We start from the raw sequence: 23090 nt of genomic DNA, 5'->3' as shown, positions 1-23090 counted from the left end.
TGTTTGTTTATGAAGGCATGAGAATCAAATAGTTTTTTATTGTAGACCAAATATGGTACTAGATTGATTTACAAGAGATAAGTTGAATCACATCTGGGATAAATACACATGATACACCAAGGCGTAAATAATGATTCAAATAAGTTGCAGTGTAACTTACAATCATTGCTGGAGGTGATAAATAGTACAAACCCCAGAAAAAGAGGTTTTATTCACAAAGTTGTTTCCCTTAAATAAAATGATGCTTAAAGCAGCCATCCACATAGTAATTATGATAAATCCTGACATTAAAGAATTAGACACCAATAGTTTGTGGTTAAAATTTCAGAACAAAATTGAAGGTGCAGTGAGTGCTGCAGGTTTTTTAGTAGTATTGACCGTTGTACGGGCCTGATGGCTCACTGGCGAGCTGTAAGTGTAAAGAACAGGAACAAATGTTATAGGAGTGTTAAAGTTAACTAGAAGTGTGCATACATCATACATTACTTACTGCAATGGCTGACTTAACAGCTTGAAGGTGGAAGAAAACCTTTCCTCCTTCCTCTGGACAAACTGTCCTTATCTCATTTTTGGTCATCCCCAGAAGCAGCTTACCAGTCAGCACCCCGAGGCTGTTCACAGTGCTGCAAATGAAGAGACATGAAACACACCATGTTCAACAAATCATGCAATATACTGTATGTGTCAATAACAAAAACAAATATCTTGAAGTTTCCAGTCCCTCTGTGGATTGTTTTACTCACATTTTGGAGAAACCTTTGTTTTCCAGCCAGGCTCTGACCTGTGCAGGTCTGGAAGTCATGTCCAGACTCAATGCACTGCGAGTGTCCCGCTGTACGGGAGAGAGAGAAAATGAAAAGTGTATGTTTGTGTGAGAATCGCTCTGCAGAGCAACTCAAAGATCTTTACTCACATGTAGATCTTCTGTGGGCCCACCACTTTTAATCGTCTCAAGAACATGTTGAGGAACATTGCCCTCCTGATTTTGGGAGTTACGAACAAGCCACCATTGCTTTGATTTCTGAACCACCTGTGAATAGACAAAAAGCCCCAAAAGGCAAACATGTGAAGCACCTGAATTTTAATACCTACAGCGATGAATGATCTCTATTATCATTCTGCAGTACATTTAAAAACAGATTCTCTAAAATGTAAAAAGAAACTAGGCTGTATACAGAGTAATAGAAAAAGACAATACATTGCAACTTCAACACACAACACTGGTTATTTCTGTTTGGTGACAATAATGTTGAATGGACAAAAATGCAAATTTGACTTGATGAAAGTTTAGAGCTGTAGTACAACCAGTGGGGACAAATACATCGTGTCTGTTTTCTCTGTCCGCTGTTTCCTTTGCATTTCCGTAATAAGTCTACCAAAGTTGACCTTTTCCCAGGACAAGCAAATGCGGCCATGAAACACAAGTTGAATTTGTTTGACCATGTTTGGTATCCTGGACACTTGACATCTTTCGACTGTTTCAGTGAAGTCAGAATTTTCTGAACAAAAAGCAGCTTGTTGTTTCACATGTGTGTTTGACAGATGCTCAGAAAAAAACTGTACTGTCAGGGCACAATGGATAGAAATGTGATAATCCAGTAAGTCATCTCACCTGCACCACCTCACCCTTCATGATGCTCAGCTCTTGGTTGCTTCTGGCCATGAAGTCATAAATGACCCGCATGTAAAGAGGAGGCTCAGTGGGGCTGAAACAGCAGAAGAGGTGTAGTATACACATCATTATAAAGTCAAGTCAATGCTTGTTAGAAGAAGTGTTTGCAGCAAATATGATCATAAAGCCACATTTACAACAGTTCTTACTGTGGTTGTGGTGGTGGTGGTGGTGAGCTCCATTGACCGTTGGACATGGGCTGTAAAAGGTGACATTTCGATGGTGAATAAAATCAACGTTTAAAAAAGGAAACTGACAAATGTAAGGCCTCCAAGATGATAGCAGTGACTATCATTTTTCATACCCACTTATAAACAAATGTTCATATTGTTTAATGGAGTTGATTACGTTGTAAAAGCTTTTTTCAAACTCTCAAATGTAAACATACTAAATTGAATAAATTAATAATTGAAACTTTTATTAACCCTAGAGGGATTTGACTTCCACATAGAGCATTAAAACATCAATGAGATAAGACATCAACAACCAAACAGGATCATCATAAACATCAAACAAAATACATCATTAAGGCATTGCATGGTTATTAAAAAGTCATCCATGGAATAATAGTTACTGAGGTACTGTAAAGAGTTTTACCCTAGCAATGTCATCCTACATGGGTTAACTTATTGAGCATTAGCTGGGTGAGTACAGCGCCGCCCCTCCCTACACGCAGAACACGCGCTGTGCGTAGGGCCCCACGATCCATGGGGGTTAGGGTAACTGGACTGGAGATTCAATTTTCCAGCGGCCCTGATTATCATTTATTGAATGTCTTGTTAACTGCATTAATTCACCTCTGTTGAAAAAGGAGTGGTTCATTGACCAGTTGGTGGTCGTATGTTGGCTCAGGTTTATAGACTATCAGTCTATGCTATCAATAGAAGTTTTGGGCTATTTTTATGGAGGTAAAATGTCGCCATCTCTTGGTGAATTTAATTCATAACAGTCATATAAGATTAGATAAAACAAGATAAATTAAGATAATCCTTTATTTGACCCACAATGGAGACATTTAAAGCGTTGCAGCAGCAGACAGCAGTGTAGGAATATAGAACCTAAGTATAAAAATAAGTATATAAAAATATTTAAATATAGAAATATCATCAAATCAAATCATAATGAATATTATTATTAGTTCTAGTCGTATTTGCATTAATTGCATTTTAATCTTTGTGAGGCTAGTATTTACATTAATTTCATTGTGTGATTTACCATTAAAACCAAAACAAATCTTAATAATCTGCTTGTATGATGGATTTCTTGTCATAACAGGGTCAATGCTGAAGTTTGTTACTAAGGGTGACACGGAGCCAGCGCCCAGCACGTCACCAGGGCCATCAAGCACCATGTCAACAGGTACAAATGCAGCAGCACCCAGCATATCACCAGGGCCATCAAGCAACATCTCTTCAGCTACAGATGCTATCACTACTCCAAGTGCACAACCAGTTGATCCTGCTCTGTGGCCAGCACACCTATCAGACGTCGATCGAGTTGAATTTGTGCGCCGAGAGCCTTTTAAGGCACAGCAGCTGTCATATGATGACCTCATTGATGACTTTGCATCAAATGCAGACGTGTGCATCTGTAAAAGGCTTGTTCCATTGTTGATAGAGGCTGTTCATTTGATTTGTTCCTACTAATAAAGGTTGTAAACCTAAATGGCATTTCTTGATACAGTCATTTTGTAATGGGGGGGCCTCAACATAAAATTCTGCTTAGGGCCCCAATTTGGCCAGGGGCGGCCCTGGGTGAGTAGTTAAACAGACAGCACCATGACTGCCGTAAGTACAGGGCATGGTAACAAAAACATTTAAAGGTGTGTCCTTTTACCTCTTCCCGTACGAGAGAGTCAGGTGAGAAGCGCTGGTCGTTGCTCCTGTTCTGATAAGGGAGTCGAGATGACATGTGTGAGGGGGGAGGCGGCTGCCAGCCATCGTAGAACTCTGGGATGTAAACTGGGATATCATCATCCGGCCATCGAGACCTGTGAGGTGACAAGAGGGCAGAAAACTGTGAGCCGAGTAAAAGACAAGAAGGGGCTGACATGGAAACACATATAAATGAACACAAAAACAGTACAAATGTAGATTTTGATGTTTGGAAAAAAAAAAATTATAATTTAATGAGGTGTTGAACTGCTTAAATAGTTTTTACATGTCTTCCTTCCTGAGAGCAGACGTCACAAAGTGCTTCACAATAGGGTTAGAAAAAACAGAGGCATTAAAAACAGAAAGCTACATAAAATCAAATAAAGTCAGAACAAACAAAGGCAAGCCTGAACAGATGGCTCTTTAACTGCTTTTTCAAAGTGCCCACAGAGTTCACAGCTCTCAGTTCCAGGGTAAGATGGTTCCAAAATGTAGGTGCCACAACCTTAAAGTCACAGTCTCCTATTTGTTTGCAGTCTAGCGCGAGAAAACAGCCAGCAGTCAGTGATTTTAAACCCTAACTTGTCCGTGACACTGTCAGGTTATCTGTTTATGCTAAACTTAGTTCAGCTGATACTGGTAGATTCAGATCCAGAGGTCTCATCATCTTAACGACGTGCAACAAGTCAAATGTGCCTTTTACCAAAATGTCAAACCATTCCTTTAGTGACTTATTAATTGTAAACATTTACTTATTTTGTATAGACCTGATAGATGAAAAACATTAAGTTCACAGGTTTATCTCCATTATTGAATTTGTTATTATTCATTTTTAAGTGTTGATTTTAAGCAACTCCTTTGGAAAAATTAGTTGGCCAAACTTTCCAAATAATGGCAAAGGTCCAGAACGAGAACACATGCCAAAAGGTGCTTTAAAAGTCTTGCTATCTCACTAGTAATTTTTATTAAATGACATTTATGAAGCACAATAAAAGTAAGGATAACTAACTTATTTAATATATCCTTTGCAATGCTCCATGTTGTCCGTCGCTGAAAACAAGTCTTTACTGGAGCTGGCCTCATTCTTTCAAATCACTTCAGCAGAAGTTTCATATTACACAGTGCTACCTATCTTGTTTTTCTACATGAACTCTAACCCACATGTCCATATCAGCAAACACACCCATGATAGGGCGTGCCAGAGCAGGTACAAGACACGTGAGCTTAACGTCAGAGGGCTGTTTATGGGAAGCTAAGCTAACAAGCTTTATAAAAAAGGCTTGTGTAAGTGTATGGCGGTTATAAAGGCTGCCGTACCTCGGGATGTTCCAAGGGTCTCCCAGAGACCTCCACAGGTTGTCCTCCTCCAGGCTGACCACCTGACTTAGCAGACGCAGGGTCGACACCGTCAGCAGGGGAGACAGAACAGTGGGAGGCAGGTCTTCAGGATACTGAGGAACTATCTGTAGAAACAAGGAGGGGACAATAAACAGTCACAACCAGCAGTTTGTAAAGAATTGATGCCTTAACTGTTGATAATTCAGTTAAAAAATGAGCAAAGAGGAGCTCACCATGCCTAAACTGTTAAAGAAGATGTGGACAAACTCAGGAGCAGTGGGACTGGTCAGTGTCCCGTCCAGCTGGCCCTGTAATAGAAAGATTTGTTCATTCACACTCCACTGCTTTCTGATGCAATCTATCACATTCAACACATACGAGCATTTATCAAATTATTTCCAAAACTCTGCTGAAATACAAAAAGTATTTACCAGCAGATTGAATCCATATTTGATTTTCTGTAGAAAAGATGTGTATTCCTCCCAGGATGGCATACTGACTGCTGGAAGGGAAACCATCAGATACAAACATCTGTGCCATCAGTACAATAAAACCTTTACAAAGTCAAATCTCCATATTTTCTTTCTTAGTTAGAGAAGTCTGTGGAAAGATAAACTGGAAAAGGATATTACCATTTTTCTTTGATTTTTTCTTCTTTTTCTTCCTGCTCGTGTCCTCTTGTGATTGTGCATTTAATACAGCAGAAACCTTTTCCATAAAGATCTCTATATCACTTATGACATGATTTAAAATGTCCTGTGGAACAGAACACAAGCACGAATTCAAACATAGTCACATGTAGGAGCTTTAAAACAAACTGTCATGTGTGACCGAGTGTTTGTCCTTGAGCTCTGTAGGATGATGAGTCTACCTCCTGTAACTAAAAGTTTAATATCAGTACCAACCGTGTTCCTCTCTTCGTCTGTCTGCTCAGGTGAATAAGGGACCTCTTGGCTAATCTGTAAATCATGGAAATCATGTAGTGGTTCTGGTGGGCTGAAGCCCTGTGGAGGCATCAACATTTCTACAGGGCAAGAAAGTTTAGAAACAATCATCAACATGACTGTACTACTTGAGAAAGTTGACACAGTATGAATCACACTTGATGGAGTATTTTCAAAGGCATTCCCTCAAACTGTTGATATTTTTAAGAGCACATAATGAAGTGTAAATTAAATCATGTTTCAATGTGCATATAGAGCCTCAGATCAAGCCGCACCTGGTTCTCTCCACATTGGGGGTGGGTGGTCAGGTGGTGGAGGTGGGCTCCTCTCTCGCTGTACAGGACGAGGGCCAGCCTGCCGGAAACTTCCTGGAGCATGTTGCCCAACTAGATTCTCAAGATCACTCCTAAACAATACGAACAGAAAGAAGTGAATGCATTTGGCTTTCTTTATTTTCCTTTTCTCGTATAATCTCTGCTAACATGATGACTCGTGATACCTGATGTTATACGGCTCTCTAACATCTGGCTCCACACCTCCTCTACGGACTGCCGTATCCAGGTCATTCTTGATGATCTCCGCCTGGTAAAACAGACACGGCGTTCAGTGAAACACCCAGTTGACATCAGCAAAAAGAGCCTGTTATGAAATAGTGATAATGGTTCCAGAGATTGCACATTACAACATGACTAACTCGTCCTTTCTTCTCTGGAGGGCTTTAGGAGGTCAAAGATGGGGTAAGGAGTGCACTGAGGGATGTGGTGAAATGTCACTCACCCCAGTCTCGTCGCACTGGAACATGTAGACCTGAGAGAGGCGTTTGTTTCGCTCTTGCACTGTTATCGTGAGCAGAGAGTTGTAGGAGCAGCTGTCCAGCACAGCTTTGGTTTGCATGATGGAGCTCAAAGGCAGCACCTCCAGTTCGGCCTTTAGAGTGACATCACAGAGTTATTAGAATACACAAATCAATGATTAAAAGTAAAGATGCATTCAAGCTGCTTTCTGACTTAATATTTATTTGTTTCTAATGAAATGTCTATATGTCAGCGGCAAATGTTTGTCTCTGTCTTATTTGACTTATAAACAATGGAGCGTTGGATAATTTTTCCCAGCAACCTTTAGTTTTACTCAATATTGCAATTGATAAAAAATGCAAAAAAAAACCAACATAAAATAATACAATTCTTAAAGGTAACATATGATGGAAAATATACTTTACCATGTTTACCTAACACTAATATGAGTTTCTAGCCTGTCTACAAACCCCGCAATTATGAGAAAAAGTCCATCCTCTCTGTCTTCTGCCTGCTCCACTTTTCAGACAATGTGTTTTTTATTAACTGTTTTGTCAACTGCTGAACTAATAAAGCACCTTGCACATGTTTCTCTATCTACATACTTTACAAAGCTTTTGTGGGCATTTTTTTAAAGGTTTATTTTGGGCTTTTTATTTTTTATCTTTAAGAGTGGATAGAGTCAGAATTTGGGGAAACAGATGTGAGGGAAAGGATCCACATGTCGGATTTGAACCCGGGCTGCCTGCTTGAAGGACTATAGCCTCCGCACTGCTACGCACATGGGGTACATGCCTAGTGGTTTAATGTTTTATATGAACAGAACACTACAACCACACACACACACACACACACACACACACACACACTCGGTTTTTGTTAAATTAAAGCTGACAGTTGTGGTTAGTTATTTTACTCATTCATAATTTGTTTTTTGTTTTTTGCGTCTTGTGGTGCCAGGCTATTTATCAAAGATTTGTCTTGAAGGCAAATTGAATTACAAAGAATAAAGTGATAATTTATAAATAAATAAATAAATACCGGTTTCCTACCAAATCATTTTTGTTACCTTAGTCAAACACAAAAACATGCCAGACAACGCCCCTGACTGCAGATCAGACCTTATCAAAAGGAACAGACTGTCTCGCAGATTGTCATGAGTTTCATCTAAAGAATGCATCCACTCACTTTTGTCTCGATGTCACTGAGGAGCAGATATCCTCCCTGAACCTCCATGATCATCTCCTGGGACCATATGCGGCCTTTGGCATCCAGCCTCTTGAGTTTGGCCATGCAGCCGTCCACCGTCATCACCTCCTTGCCGTCCAGCTCGCAGGTGAACAGGTGCTGTGGAGTCAGTGTGGAGGGTCATGGATAAGAGGAAGGTCTTACTGTTAGAAATACAGTATGTGTCCATTCTGGGTGATTTACCTCCACTCTGACGTGAAGGTTGTCAGGTTTTCTGTTCAGCTCCTCTGAGTACTCCTTTCTCTGCACTGTTTTTAAAAACATTGTTTAATGAAGGATCACAAAAATGAACATAAGATTTGAGTTTTGTGTGAACATACAATAAATTGATTTGCCGCTGGGCCTGGACATGTTTCTCTGCAATGGAGAAGCCTTAAAGTCATCTTGCTGGAAAGCTCGTCTCTGCTGAGGGAGGTCATCTGGTGTAAATCCCCTGAAGCACAATTAAAGGCAGTTATTTGAACAGGAGGGCAAATGAAATGGCTGTCAAAATAACCATCATGGTCACACAGCTGTGTTGTAATAAACCTGATAATAAAATGAAATTGACTGACCTCGGGGCATAAGAGAAAGGTCCAGTGTTTCCAAACATTTTCAAACAAATGTTCGTCTTTTCTTATTAGCGAGAATCACTCCAGTCCGACCTGTAAGAAAAGATGTTCCTAAAGACACAGTAGAGGAGCACGCTTAATAACACCGGGTTTATATTAAACCAGGTGAGATGATTGCAGAGATAATCCTTCCATAAGGACAAATGATTTATTTACTCAGATGGGATATTGACAGATTTTACAGCTAAAAGCCAGACTTTGTAGCTTTTAAAGCAACCTTCCTCATACAGTCAAAATCAAATTCCCAAACAATAGAAAATACTCAACACACAGGGGTTTAAATGCTACAATCTTGTTGGGTCTGGTAACACCACTTTTTCAACGTGTCAGGAGCTAGCTGGTGAGAGGAACTTTAAAATAAAAACTGATTACAATGGAGTCATTTATTCTACTTCTACAACACATTTCTTTGGTAGATTAAGATTGACCACTATCTCTTTCATGTTAACTTTTGGCTACACTGGCTGTTGTTCAACAGAAGTTACAGGCTTGCAAAACTTAAATGCACACCGAAGCCAATAATTAAACACTTCAGGGAAATACCCTTAAAATAGTTAAACTTTTAGTGATTCACAGTGATAACTAATGAAGATCTAATAATTATTAATCCACCTGTGTTTTTGAGGATTTTTTCTTCCTGATTGGATCCAAAAGAAAATAATGAGTAAACTATTGTTAAGGTTGTTTGGACCCAGGAACTAATCTTCTATGTATCAAAAGGTTAAAGACACAAACACGCATCGAGTAAGAAACATAATGAAGCAAAAACCAAGTACACACATCACTGTTTAGTTTAAACTGGCATACAACTGCTTCATTGAATTTATGTTCGGAGCCTTACTCTCACTTTCGGCAAGAGCGAAGACGTCTTCATTCTTAACACGATATTAAACCTTGAATCCTATAACTCTCACATCGTTTATTTATCCGGTTTTTACCTGTCAGCGTCAGCCCTGTTCTGCTGTCATCTTCTCTTCTTTCAAACTGATTTTCCACCACCAACCCTCACAGCTTAGCCTGAAAGTTTAACTTCCTGCCTCAAGTCAAAAGGATCAAAGTGCAACTATGTGACGGGAGTGACAGATCAGAGAGGTTGGCCAGATTTGTCACTTAGGGATCAGTGTTAAGAGTTATGGTGAGGAGAGAATAATCTGCAGCTTATTATGGGTCCAAAGGTTTAGAAAGTATCTCCTTAAGGGAGATCAAAGGTCTGAGGTACTCCAGAAAACACTCTTATGCAATAATCTAGCTGAGGCTCATTCAATTGTGGATATAAAAATGTGTCACCACATATATTGACAACTACGATTATTGACAAGAAAGACAAACGCTTTCCCTGAAGTGGAAGAACACAAACTAGCCAGTTGTAGTTGAATTAAAGAACCATTTATTTTACACTTAGCTGACGTGTAAATACTGTACACACCCATTATATTGACAGAGACAATCTTTAAAGGAGGAAATAGTTTATTCTGTAAAGAAAAGTGAAGATCTCGTCGTGGGCCGAAGACTCCGGGGGTAAGAGTAGACTGGACAAGTTTAGGCCATGGCCTGGGTGGACTTGGCCAGAGCCTTCAGATCTGAGATGCACTTGGCAATGCTCTCCTTCTCCTGAAACACACAGAAAAAGAAAACAAATAGATAAGAACCTGGGGGGGGGGGGGGGTTACCATGATGATGTACAAGCAACAACTTAGAACATAAGCAGCTAAAAGGAAGTTATTAGGAAAACCAATAACCTAATATAGAGAACTTCATGAATAGGGATTTTTCTATTTTGTTATTATGGTTGTCCTGTTATCGAAGTAAATGAGTCTATCTGGAACAAATATTTAAACATATTTATTTACCGTTTCTAAAAGCTGCATTGGCCGAAATATAAAACATTTTTTAACTTTCCTTTTTTTTGTGTAATCAGTTTTCCCCAGAGTTATAGATGCATCTGTGCTGGGGGGGGGAGTCATTTCTAAACATGTTCCTTGTGATGGCTTTTTTTTTTTTTTTTTACAAGCAAGTATCAGAATTTTGAAAAAAGGTATACAACCTTATTTTTAATTGCTGTAGGTTGCGTTTTACACATAAAATGCCTTTCTCTCATAAGTTAGTATTAGCAGTTAAATTCTAGTTCCCATTTTAACTTCACATACTGTATAAATATTTCCATTCCAACCACACTGACTAACAGACCTTTGCTGGGGTCGTTCACGGGCATACAAAGACTGACCTGCTGAGGGGTGATGCTGCCGACGACACTCTTCTCCACCCAGTTAACCATGTGCTCCTGCTCCATCCGGCGGTGGAGGTCCTGCAGGGCGACCTGGTAGTCCAAACGCCTCTTCACCTCATGGGTCACCATGTGTAGCCTCTCTCTGTAGTTTGTCTCCAACAGCATGGCCACATTGTTCTGAAATGAAAAAACAAGTTACTGCTGTCCTGTTAATGATGTTAAAAAATATCTGGACTACATCTGCTAAATCTGCTTAACAGGATTTATTCCTTCTTTACGCTCTCTTAACAAAAGGGTTAGAATTAATTGACAAAATTATTGAAGTGACCAGAGAGAGAAAAGTCTAAATATGACCTTTAATTTATTAACTATTTTCAAATGAAAAAAACACAGTTTGAGGTTTTTTTACATCCACAGGACAAAAATGCCAAATGCTCATATGTGTCCAAAGTAAGTCATATCATGTTTATACTTAATTGACTAAACGTTTCTCATTCTCAATTCAGTGAGATATCTGGCTGATGTGTTGCATAGATCAGCATCATCTCTAATCACCTTTTTTGATTTTTGAATTTTTGTTTGTCCTCTTCCTGGTTCTGTAGCTCACCATGTTAAGTACCAGTTACCGATTGTTTTAGTCTCTCTACAACACTGTGGTAATGCCAACTTGTTGCCAGCAGAGGGCAATATTGTCAGAGGTACATGATGATGTTTCTTTTACTCCTGAGCTCAAAGTAACAGGAGTGTCGAGTAGTTACAATCAGTCAATACATTCAACGTAGAACGTTTTAAACAGTGTAGACGAAGACGTTTTTAAATAAATATACTGCCCACCCTCTTAGCATCAAAGAGCAATGATCTTCCCTCGGCTCTCCACTGTTCCTTCTTCTCTTCTTCAATAGCCTGACTCAGGCTGGTCATGGCGAGGTCCTTCACCTCCTGAGCCTTGGCCACTTTTTCCTGCAAACACACGCCAGATTAATAAACTATGACTGAAAACACACGGTTTGATCATAAAACATTCTTCCATTAACTGTAACAGAAACCCATTTACAAAAAAAAAAAAAACTAATCCATATGGTTACGGGCGTACCTCGTTCAGTTTGTCAGCAAAAGCAGCGACGTCTGGACCAAATTTTTTAATACCGTAGACGATGACGGAGCCTATGGAGAGGGCAGCAATGGTCTCGTGGTTGATGACGTAGATTTCCTTTGAAAGCATGTAGAGGAGGAGTCCGGTACCCAGCATGTAGGGTCCTAGTGAGAATAGAAAATGTTTTTTTTTTTTTGGATGAAATCATGTCTCTTGGCTCTGATGGAGTAACAATTATGACAGTTTCAACAAATGTAGGATAGGTTCATATTAAAGTTGTATGAAATAAAGTTACAGTATTACAACTGGGGTTGAGCCAATTAATGATACGATTGTTTATCTGCAATGGCAGACTTTTTTTTGTTTCACCATGAAGCCCTCTACCATTTTCCCATCGATACAACCTAACCCCATCTGCTACCACATACAGTTTCTCTGTTACACTTTTGATCTGCACAAACATCCTAAATCAGCATCAATGGGTCATACTTCAGTGTTTCCCCTACCATTATATTAGGGGGGGGGGGGGGGGGGGGGCGGCCCGCAGGCCCACAGGACAGCTGTCATTAAAAGTAAAGCATGAACACCAAGACTCCTTCAAGTGTTTGTGTCGGCGTCCATCTGCCCCCACCTCCCCACCCCCCCAAAGCTGTAAACCTAGAGGAAACACTACTTTATACATGCGACACGGTTTTAACCTTTCATTGTCATTGGTTACGTTTGAACACCAGATTTCCACAAAATGCGATCAAACAAGTCTTAATCTAGAATATTAAACAGTCCAGTAAGTTGAGGGGAGAAAATGTTAGTCAACCTGTTGCCATGAGCTTCTCAGCATCATACATTTCTGTTTCTATCGTCCTTCTCTGCTCAACTCTGTTATTTTTATGACATGTTGCCATTTTAAGTCTCCGTTAACCTTCACTCCTTCTGCTGCTCCTGCATAGCTCTGTGCTCAACAATGCAGCTTACAAAAATAATAGTGCAAGCCTTTTGGGATTGCTGCTCTCCGAGTCTAAGCAAGTGCAGGAGGGTATGGCTGTGTTATTTTCCAAATATGTTTTCAATTGTCCTTGTTGATAAACCATTACTGTGCCACGTTGTTTTGCAGTCTTTAGTATCGTTGTAAATTTAGTATACGCATTTCCTCTGCAGCAGTTTGCACTTTCGCCCTTCCCTAAAAGTTTAACATTCTCAAACTCATTGTACACATTGCCATGTGATGGAGGGATGTAACATTTAGTTAAATTACAATGTAAAAGATGGCAAAAATTTAGTATTTTAAAATGTATAGCTATGTTGTCTCATTAGACCCCACCTAATGGCACTGTCCTGCTCTCACCCAAAAAAGAAACACTCATTTCTATCTTATTTTAATTTAGTAATCCTTATTCCTCTTTGTATCTCATTTGGCCTGTTTTTCTGAATGCCATTTTTGTGCCAAATAAAGCCCTTGTTTCCTAATTGGCTATAAAAAAAATCAATTGATACTTGTGTTATTCTTCTGGCTAAAGACTACTGACCTGTGACTCCAGTTTTGGGGTACAGAAGCTGGAAAATCTCCTCTGGGAAGATGCCATGGCGGACTTTGCCTCCCTTCTCTGGCAGAGGGGGGACTGGGGCCAGACTCTGGGATGTTGTGTGCAGGGAGCGAGATGCCTGGACCAGACTGAGGGACAAAGCATTATTTAAACAGGCTTGAGAGGGACAGGACTTGTAAGATTGATATTTTTGGATGGTGAAACGCATTACGTTAATATCAAATAAAAAGGAAAATTAAACAACTACAGACACATACCCAGCTCCAAGGGGGCTGCTGCCTTTCAAGGCGTTGGCTGCAACAAGAAATAAACAATCATAAACACTTAGGACTGAAACTTGTTTGTTTTTCTATCATCCACTGGTAACATCATTTATCAATAAACAGATATCACTACAATATATGTTGATCCTTTTTACCTTCAAGGAGGTTGATTAGTTTAAGGGCTGACGTGCAAGACAGAATTTAAAAACTGGAAGTGAAAGGTCAATAACTTAACCTTAAAACGACAAATGTAAACACAAGGTTATAGGGTGAGACTATTTCAATACCTGTAGGTTAATCTCAACTCAGTCTATATCAAGGTTCTAACAAATACCTGGGATTGCATGGAAATATAAACACTCTTCTGGTAGACTTACATCATTAAGCAAGATCATTTACAAGAAAATGGCCCAAAAAAGACTAAAGCCAGCTGTCAAAAAGGTGACATTTACAGGCGTGCAGAGCTAACGCTAGCTTGTGTAGCTTTGATTAGCTTCCTTTAGGTATCGTTGTCCTAGCTGTTACCACCTGGTGTCTGCTTCAAATACAGAAAATACTGCACGGTCAACAGCACGACCAATTCATGTGACCCATTTCTTTATTTAATAAATTAGTCAGCGATGCAGCACCCACACCTTGACTGTAGTGTAGCTAACTGAAGGTAGCATTAGCGTGCATCTCATTCAATGTGCGGCCTTCATTTTACCCTTCACAGACTCTCTATAAACATTTACTTCTCCCGCTGCAGAGTAATGGCAACCACATATTTCAATGACTTTCTTAACATTCTTAAAAGCAAGATTGGTGCATACCTGAGACAAAGACGACTCTGGACAGCATGTTTGAAGTATGAAGTGCCAAGTTTTTGCTACTTCTGGCACCCTTGTTTCGGCCTCTGTGCCCTTCTGCAAAGAGCCACAAGGATGGCGGATATACGAGATATCCTCATGAAACATCGCGAGATCATAGAAAGCCCTTTGAATTTTAAATGTTGTGCGAAACAACCACTCGGCGGCGCTATACGCAAATATACAGTTTATTATTGTGCTGCTGTTTGATATTTAGGGCAATAGACATTAAAATTGAAGCCTTTGATTTGAAATATGATGCAAAAATCAATTATTTTAGGTTCATTATTCTTAAAGAAGCCCATGGCTAGAGACTTATTATAAGCTGACACCAAGTAATGGGGCGGCAGTGGCCTGGCGGTAGGTTAGTGCGCCCCATGTACAGAGACCCGTCTGCCGGGTTTGAATTCAACCTGTGGATCGTTTCCTGCATGTTGTTCCCCACTCTCTCACTCCCATGTTTCTGCCCCTGTCCACTATCCTGTACAACGCATACACTACACACACATGCTGACACTCTTAACTGCAAAGAATGAAGCAGTTGATGCTCATTAGTAAGTCAAGCCTTGGATAAATCTGAATTATTAGCCCATTTTTAAAGAAAATTGGATTGCTATTAAAAAATAATCTTGAGAAAAACCACAAACACTGCAGCTCTCTCTCTCCAAAGTGCATTCAGGGGAAATTGGCCGGGGCTGTGTAATCTTGAGGCCCACCCGTCTGTGCCATCAGTTTGGTGTGAGTGGCTGCTGAGATAGAGGAACATATGACGCTGTGGTTCTCTGAACTTCCTGTAAAATTATGCTCAACAGAAACGGCTACATGAGAAACACAGACAAATCCTCCCGCACACTATTTCAGAAGAGCGTGAAAATGGATAACGTCTTTAAACCAGCTCATACAGACTTTTACCCATTCAATGAGATGGCACTGTAGGTAAGATCTATTGTTGTTTTGTGCATATCAAGCAACTTTTTAAATTGCATAACCCATTTAATTTTAAATCAACAGTCTAAAGAAACACTTGTCAGGGCCTAGTCTGTCTTTGATAACTTACTACTGAGTCACAGGCGAGCTTTCTCAGTAAAAAACTAACAAAACAGTAAAAAACCCAATACAATAACTACAACATCTGCATTTGCTAAAATAACTTCTAAAAGCACTACTGTGTTTGTACTAGCACAGCTTCTGATGTAGCTTTTCCCACTACAAGACACCTGCATGGATAAGAGCGAAATGCATTTCTGTGCAACACAGAGCATCTCGAATGTAAGAGATACTTTTAAGGCTATGTATTTTATATACATTTAAGTGTACTGCTTGATTACTTTCATTAATTCCCTTTCATTAAGCAGGTTCTGTATCTTCAGATTAAAATATGCAGCATTTAAGAAAGCGTACATTTATACCAATCAAGTATGAGGTCATTTTTCAAATACTTAGAGTGCCTCACATTAATTTTAATAATACATAAACATTGTTATACTTCAATCTCAGATCTGAGTTATCATAAGAAAACTATAAGATCATATTTTACAGCTATTCCTAACATGTGACATGCATCAGTAAATGGTATGATTTTAGCACTGCCCTAATATGTATTCTATCAGTATAGATAGTAATTTTCATATCTTGATCCTTTGTCTTTACAGATTGGAGGCACTGTAGCAGCCAGAGGACTTTCCCATCACAATTACAACAAAGGCCTAATCATTCATTCTTTTGACTGCTCTGGTGTTTCTCCTGACACACAAAATATTCATTTATTTAAGCTCCAGTCATCCCTTCTTAACTGACCTTTCCTGTTCACCTGCTCACTTGTTCCCCTTGTCCTTCATTAGCCTTGTTGTGTATGTTCCAGCACATTTCCACTCATTCTCTGCAGGATTGTCCAAATGCCTTTACTTTCTGGACTTGATGGTTTCCCTTCATGATGGACTCCTGCCTCTCTGCTTGACCCCTCTAGAGATACGTTTCTCTGTTTTGGCTACCAATTAACTTTTCTCTTACCTGATCACCTTCTAAGCCCTGCCACTGTGATGTACACCCTGGCAACTAGTGGAATAGATATCTCCCCAATGAAAAGCTTTGACCAAATACTGGATTACAGAGCAGAGAAACATGAACATCTGCGAGGACGTAACAACGTGACTTCATGTCGTAGCCCTACAAGAGAGCTCGACACAAAACGCATAAAGACTGAACTGAAGGAAAAGAGGCATCTGGAATTTCTGAGGAGGAGATCAGTGAGTCCTGAGTTGTCCAAAAACCATTCCTCAAAGAGAAAAGATTCACCAAAGACCTTTTCAATAAAACATCACAGTTCAATCAGCAAGTCAGAGACATTGCATACAAATACACAAAATACCTCTAATGGGCGTCCATTGATGATTTTAACACCAAACAGCAGCATAACTGATGGTCCAAGCACCAGCAAATGGGTAAATATATCTCCTTGGACAGTATTGTTTTACATGATCGACATTTGATCTCTCCACAGGGAACAAACATAATCTTCAACCTCTTTATTTTCTCAGGCATCTTTGTGGTCTGAAGCTGGAACCTTGACAAGGCAAGAGAAAGACTACGAAGGGAAGCAAACATCCACCTCCACACCAGTACTCAAGGAATCCAACCTACACAGGAAAAAAAGCAAGGATAAAAGAGAGAACTATGTTCATGGTAGAGTTCCTATCAGTTCCTTCATATTAAGATGAGAAACTGACAAATTGTGTTTTAAATTTCATATTTATAATGCTGTTATTTCTTCTTTCTTCAAAAGTTCAAAAGACCAGCATCAAAACATCCACCCAAAAAGGAATCCATCCATCCATCCAGAGTGAAAATATTATCCAGAAAAAGAGAGTACTAGAAAACAGTGTGCAGACAGAGTGAGTTTGATGAAGTTCGAGCTAAAATCACAACACAACATTTAATCATCTGTCTCTCATACCGGAGACAACTGTGATCAGTGTTTGCATATTTCTAAAATAAGATGTTTTCTTTTGTGCAGCTCTGGTCTTGTCACTGTCAGAGAGTCAGTAAGTTTCAAGTTGTTGTTCATTAATGAGCTTATATCATCTCAATGTATAAAAAAATATATGTAGCAGTATAAAGTAAACTGAGTTTTTGTCTCTCGTGTCATAGGATATCCAACTGCTGGCTGACCTATTGAAGGTAAGCTATACCTATCCAAGTCCATTTTTACCAGACTTTTCTTTTTTAAGCAACACTATAGCATTTGAAAGATAAATTGAAAAACCTATGAATCCTTTTTGGTATTCATAAGTACCCAACTTAAAAATAAAATGGACATATGGGGAAAACAAGACAGTGCAGGCAGTAACAATTGGTTAGGAGAAACGTATGTCTTGAGGTTATGTGATTATTTATTCAAGTGAAAGTTAAGGTACAGTAAACACTGTGTGGCTTGAAGCAGCTTTTATCAGATGACTTTTGATTTTTTGTAATGCTACATAGTTTCCATGAGCAAATGGCAAAAGCTTATTTCACAGTCCTTTATTACTTAAAGAGTAGAAAGGCAGGAAGGAAATGCTTCAAAGGCTGAATCAACTACTGTATCCAGCATGCTCCTGCAGCTGTAAAATGCACAATAACTTCACAACTTTATGGGTTTTACTCATACACCATAAATATTATTCTACTAAAAATCAGTGTCTACAAAACTTTTTCAAAACTTAGGTTCAGTCGAATTGATTATTAATTGATTAATAATTAACAATAATTAATTCTTTTTTGGTTGCCAAAAAGCTACTTTGTTGTTCCCCATACTCTTGTCTTCCACTTTACATACAGTAAAGTACTATTGCTTACATTTAACAAGCAATAGGGAAATAATATTTTATTGATAACTGATTCATTTAAGAAGATAACATTTAAACGAAGGGCTATATAATAAAGTAGTGTTTTTCTCAGAGGTAATAAATCCCTCACTTGAACATATTCTGGGTATTTTCATGACAAAGCTTTACCTGGTATGGTTTGACCAGTGTTTGACCTTGAGCTTACGTTAGCTTACATTAGCAAACTCAAACTAGATTATAGCTCTGTAAGTGACTTTTATGGGCTTATGACTTTTCTGTACTGCGTTTCTCTGTACTGAATGACTTTTAGCACCAAGTAATGAGCATACATTATTCTTAGTATGATGTTTAAATCTTTACATGATTAGACGCTAACTATAAAGCTCCCTTCAGTGTTAGCATGCCGTTGTAACGGTTGGTCTTGTGCTGTGTTTACTGTCAGGAGGCCCTGTGGAGAGAGGAGGCCGTGAAGAAGAAGTTGGCAGCCCTCCAGGGGAGCACGACCAACCTCCTGAACTCCTCCAGTGAAATTTGGACGGTAAGTATCGCCACATGTATACAGACCTTATACTTTATAAATCCCCAATTAATCACAGCTAGCTTTATGTTGCTGTTCACTGTTCTTTGGGTCCCTGTGTTGGCTTTTTGTTGTTGTTTTTTTTTTTATACCACTGAATATGTCTGCCACAGCTGCATTCACAGCAGTGTTTAACGGCTGCTCTCTCAGGAAGGCCTGTGCAGTCTGTGGTTTGAAGCTTCCTGCCTTCACTGCACAGGAGGAGTGCAAGCTGTCTTTCTTATAGAGGATGGGTGTGGTATGCTGTAACTTATAATGATGTTAGGCATCTTCATTAACTCTCTTTTAGTTTATCTGGCTATAATGAATGAAGAATAATATTTAATTATTTTTTTATTGCTTTTTAAATTTGGGTCTTAAGATCAAGACTTTTATTTAGTTTAAATAATTGTACAAGTTTGTTATCATTACACATCTTGCCGCCTATGTACATTTTCCACTCTCATAATAGTGTAGTGTTGTAGCACATTCACGTATTCTAGTTTTTTTTTTGCAGCTCAGGTGTCGAGAGTTCCCTCTGTGCACCTTTGAGCACAGAAACTGAAGGAATTAGCATCACACGTTTGGTGCATGAACGATTAATTTTCCGTCTGCAGGTCGACGTTTGACAGTCAGTCATTTCCTCTCCTACCCACACAGGCTCGCTGCAGTGAAGATCTGCTGAGAAACAAGATCGAGGCTCTCGAGGCACAGCTGCAAGTCTGCTTGCAGGTAAGAACGGCAGCTGTTGGTAAAAAAAGCAACCTCTGTTTAAAAATGAAATGAGGTCTTTTTGATTGTAATATTTCTTTGCAACAATCCAAGTTTTTGCATCCATTGCCCTTTTTTTTATAGAAGTTTCCAATTGATGGAGTGACGAAAGTGGTGATACAGATGGAGAAGCAGAAACGGGTGTATGAGGAGAAGGCACTGGAGGCTTTGCAGAAGGCCACACTGGAGAAAACGGATGCTCTCATTAAGACTGAGACACTGCAGGTCTGCAGGAAGTTTTACATTCTTATTTCTGTTCAAATAAGAAGAAACACATCAATGTCAGCAAGTTTGACTGCTTACATATTAACATACAGTGTTAATATTGCAGCCAAATCATGATAAATTATTTTGCTTTTTGCCACCAGGAAGCACTCAGTATAGCAAAGACAGAGGCAATGAGATGGCAAAGCCTTTATGAAGATCTGAAGCTGAGCTCTGGACAACTTAGGGAGAACCAACATCTCAGCAATGACCAGCTGCAACAGCTGCACAGCCAACTGGAGGTACAGTATAATATGTTGCATACTGACCACATTAAAAGTTTGATTTCACAATTAAGGATTGTTAAAAACTTGTGTGTACTGTGCAGCTGTTCAGAGCCAGAGAGGCCGAGCTGATGGAGGAAGTGGTTTCATTAAGACAAGAGATGAAGGAGCAGCAGTACAACATCTCTCTGCTGGAGGATGACAACCAGATGTTAAGAGAGGAAATCCAGCACATTAGAGGCAAGGCTGATGGACGTTTTTTTTAATGTAAAACCATTGTTGCCTTCATCTGGAAGTTGTTCTTGATCCAAACACTGACTTCCCTTTGCAGAATTTAAAATATTGATGGACCCAACATTTATTACAGACAGCTTTCTATTTCCTAGATGCCAACGATGAGGCCCAGGACTTCATGATTCAGGGTCGACTGACGTCAGAGGAAGCAGAGCCCGAAGTGACAGTAAGGAGGGACTCTCAGGTGGAGGAGCAGCTCCGTCACACTCAGGAGAAACTGCGTCTCAGAGAGAAAGAGGTAAAGATGGGATTGTTCACAGTATACTGTACACAACATACGATCATTTAAAGGATATGTTTCATTCTAAACTGAAAAAAGAGTAACATACAAATATTTCACATAAAAAGAGATTCATCTGCACTAGAGGAGAAAATGATGATATCTCTCTAGTTTACAAAAGTGTTATGCAGAATGATGAATAATGAGAAATCTTCATTTGTCCAATGACATTTGTTTCAATTGTGTAAAGAAAATCATGGAATTTGTTCAGATTATTGTATTTCAGGCTTTTAAACAATGTAATGATCCCCTTTCTCACCAAGATAGTTGTACTTCATCCAATTATTACATGTAATTAAAAAATGAATCAAGATATTTTGATATTACTATCCCAACACACCCCTTTATTTAGACGCACCTTGAATTATTCATTTCTAAAAAATCACCTGCATTTAAATGAACTTATCGACAGGTTTCAGCTTAATATGATCTGTCCCACCTTCCGTGTGTGTGTGTGCGTGTGTGTGTGTGTGTGTGTGTGTGTGTGTGTGTGTGTGTGTGTGCGTGTGTGTGTGTGTGTGTGTGTGTGTGTGTGTGTGTATGTGTGTGTGTGTGTGTCTGTGCAGTGCGAGGAGCTGCAGACAGAGCTGTGTGCCATGGAGCAGGAGTGTCAGTCCAGCCAGGCCCGGCTGTCGCAGTGCAGAGACGAGCTTCGACAACTCAGCCACCGCCACAGGAGCCCGGTGAGCTGTGTGTGTGTGTGTGTGTGTGTGTGTGTATGTTAGTTTGGCAATCACATAGTCACCCAAATCGATGAAATGTTTAACACTTTCTGTATGGACATCTCATTTGGGTCATTTGAAACACAGTATCAGCAATAAGCATTACCCCTGCTCTGAAATGAAACATTTCTTCCCTCTTTGTTTAGACGCTGTGTGGCTCCTGGTGGAAGGTGTGGGTTTTCCTCCTCCTATTACTTGCTGTGACTCAGGTTGCCATGTTGTGGCTGTGGTATCCTTCTTTCAGGGAGCAAGTTGAAAACCTGTACACGGACATAGAGACACGCATTGAAGACTATCTCATGGAAATGTCCTCACCTCAACACCCGAGCTGTTTCAGACCAATATGATCAATCTTAACTATTAGTTTTGTTCCTGTTTATTTTTAAAGAAACACTCCTGTAAAATCTAGCTTCTTGATTGTTTTGTTTTTGACTTGTAACTTAATGTGTGTGTGACTTTAACGTGTTTAAAATGTTTGCACAAGGTTCAAATGCAAGTGAAGACTTTCAAGGTTTCTAGTGTGTTTAACAATGAGAACATCATAAAGCACACAAACTGGCTGTCGTATTATGGTCTATAACAAACTGAGTCGATAACATCAACAAAATATTTAGGAGGGCGTATAGACAAAAGGTATCAGTTGTACTGTAAAACACTTATTTAGTCATAAGTACCAGCTTGAAAAAAGAAAAGAAGCACAAAAAACACAGTAAGCCTCTAAAGTGTTGTGGTGATGGAACTTTAGCACCAAAGAGAAGGAGCCATTTGTAGTTAATATTTTAAGAAATAAATATTTTTACTACAAAAAACTGATTTTGTTGTTGTGTTTTAATTTTCTTGGTAATAAGAGAGTTCTTGGTGCTGGGTGAAGTCTAATGCATGATTCTCACATTTGTTGCTCAGGGCATTTCTCTTATGCCTCAATTGCATGTCCACAAGGAAACCCAGAATGGGACTATTACCACACCATCTATTGTCTAATCTTTACAAGTAGAAAACTATTACTTTAGAATTCATTCAAAAATATCTATTCTACTTCGGTTCAGATCTGATTTAACTTGGTGACTAATGAATCCTGTTTACACCTGAAATCATCCATACTTCATGACATTAAAAAAAAGCTTGTAAAATTGTCTGACTTACTCCCAGCCTCGCCATTAAATATAAAAAATAACTAAATGATGTGAACAAGAAACTAGCATTTTTACATTTACAAATGTTGGATGAAGTAGTAAGGTCTTTTACATAAAGTAGCAATACTTATATCCAAGTCAATAACTTAGATATAAGATTTTCAGCACACTAAAATATGTTATTGAAATAACAAAAGTAAATATTGTGCCCCAAACCCTTGATAGGGTAAGATTCTTCAAAATCTGACATTTTTATGATGCTGTTTGATGGAAAAAGCAATATTTGTAAAAAAAAAATGTTTTTAAAGTAACTAAATAAATATCGTTCTGTAAAACGTGCAGTATAAGCATCATAGTAGATGTAAAAGAAGTAAAAGAAGCATACATCCATCCACTATCTATATCCCTTATCCCGTTCCAGGTCACATGGGGCTGGAGGAAATCCCAGGTGTCATGTTGCAGAGCTGACAAACAGAAGATAACCATTCACTCTCACCTTCACCTTATCAGGCAATTTAGAGTCACCAGTTAACCGATGGAGCGTGTCTTTGGACTGTGGTGGGAAACAG

At 39.2% G+C, this 23090-nt stretch overlaps 3 protein-coding genes across 3 annotated transcripts; 1 reads left to right on the top strand and 2 right to left on the bottom strand.

Moving 5' to 3' along the window:
• Positions 1-2: 2 nt before the first annotated feature.
• eps8l3b (EPS8-like 3b) lies at positions 3-9575 on the bottom strand. Its single transcript, XM_061057238.1, has 20 exons — positions 9420-9575; positions 8425-8532; positions 8191-8303; positions 8054-8118; positions 7811-7969; positions 6606-6755; positions 6328-6410; positions 6104-6234; positions 5790-6013; positions 5517-5640; positions 5316-5383; positions 5118-5192; positions 4864-5009; positions 3509-3662; positions 1822-1871; positions 1613-1706; positions 914-1030; positions 744-832; positions 491-623; positions 3-409 (listed from the first exon to the last, which is right to left on the bottom strand). The coding sequence occupies exons 2-20, from the start codon at positions 8460-8462 to the stop codon at positions 365-367; spliced, it is 2058 nt and encodes a 685-aa protein (XP_060913221.1). The 5' UTR covers positions 8463-8532; positions 9420-9575; the 3' UTR covers positions 3-364.
• A 276-nt stretch (positions 9576-9851) lies between these two features.
• Positions 9852-14565, bottom strand: atp5pb (ATP synthase peripheral stalk-membrane subunit b). The gene is made up of 7 exons (XM_061057859.1): positions 14418-14565; positions 13600-13636; positions 13325-13470; positions 11802-11965; positions 11543-11668; positions 10706-10885; positions 9852-10092 (listed from the first exon to the last, which is right to left on the bottom strand). The coding sequence occupies exons 1-7, from the start codon at positions 14443-14445 to the stop codon at positions 10021-10023; spliced, it is 753 nt and encodes a 250-aa protein (XP_060913842.1). The 5' UTR covers positions 14446-14565; the 3' UTR covers positions 9852-10020.
• A 678-nt stretch (positions 14566-15243) lies between these two features.
• On the top strand, positions 15244-22201 carry LOC132989918 (TRAF3-interacting JNK-activating modulator). The gene is made up of 14 exons (XM_061057861.1): positions 15244-15389; positions 16106-16894; positions 16991-17133; positions 17240-17344; positions 17467-17494; positions 17601-17630; positions 18720-18815; positions 19494-19565; positions 19689-19829; positions 19973-20110; positions 20197-20332; positions 20479-20624; positions 21233-21349; positions 21535-22201. Exons 2-14 carry the CDS (start codon positions 16493-16495, stop codon positions 21733-21735), a joined length of 1755 nt encoding a protein of 584 aa, XP_060913844.1. The 5' UTR covers positions 15244-15389; positions 16106-16492; the 3' UTR covers positions 21736-22201.
• Positions 22202-23090: the final 889 nt, after the last annotated feature.

This window comes from Labrus mixtus, chromosome 15 (genome assembly GCF_963584025.1).
Source record: "Labrus mixtus chromosome 15, fLabMix1.1, whole genome shotgun sequence".
Lineage (NCBI taxonomy): Eukaryota > Metazoa > Chordata > Actinopteri > Labriformes > Labridae > Labrus > Labrus mixtus.
This window is presented reverse-complemented; position numbering and strand designations above follow the sequence as displayed.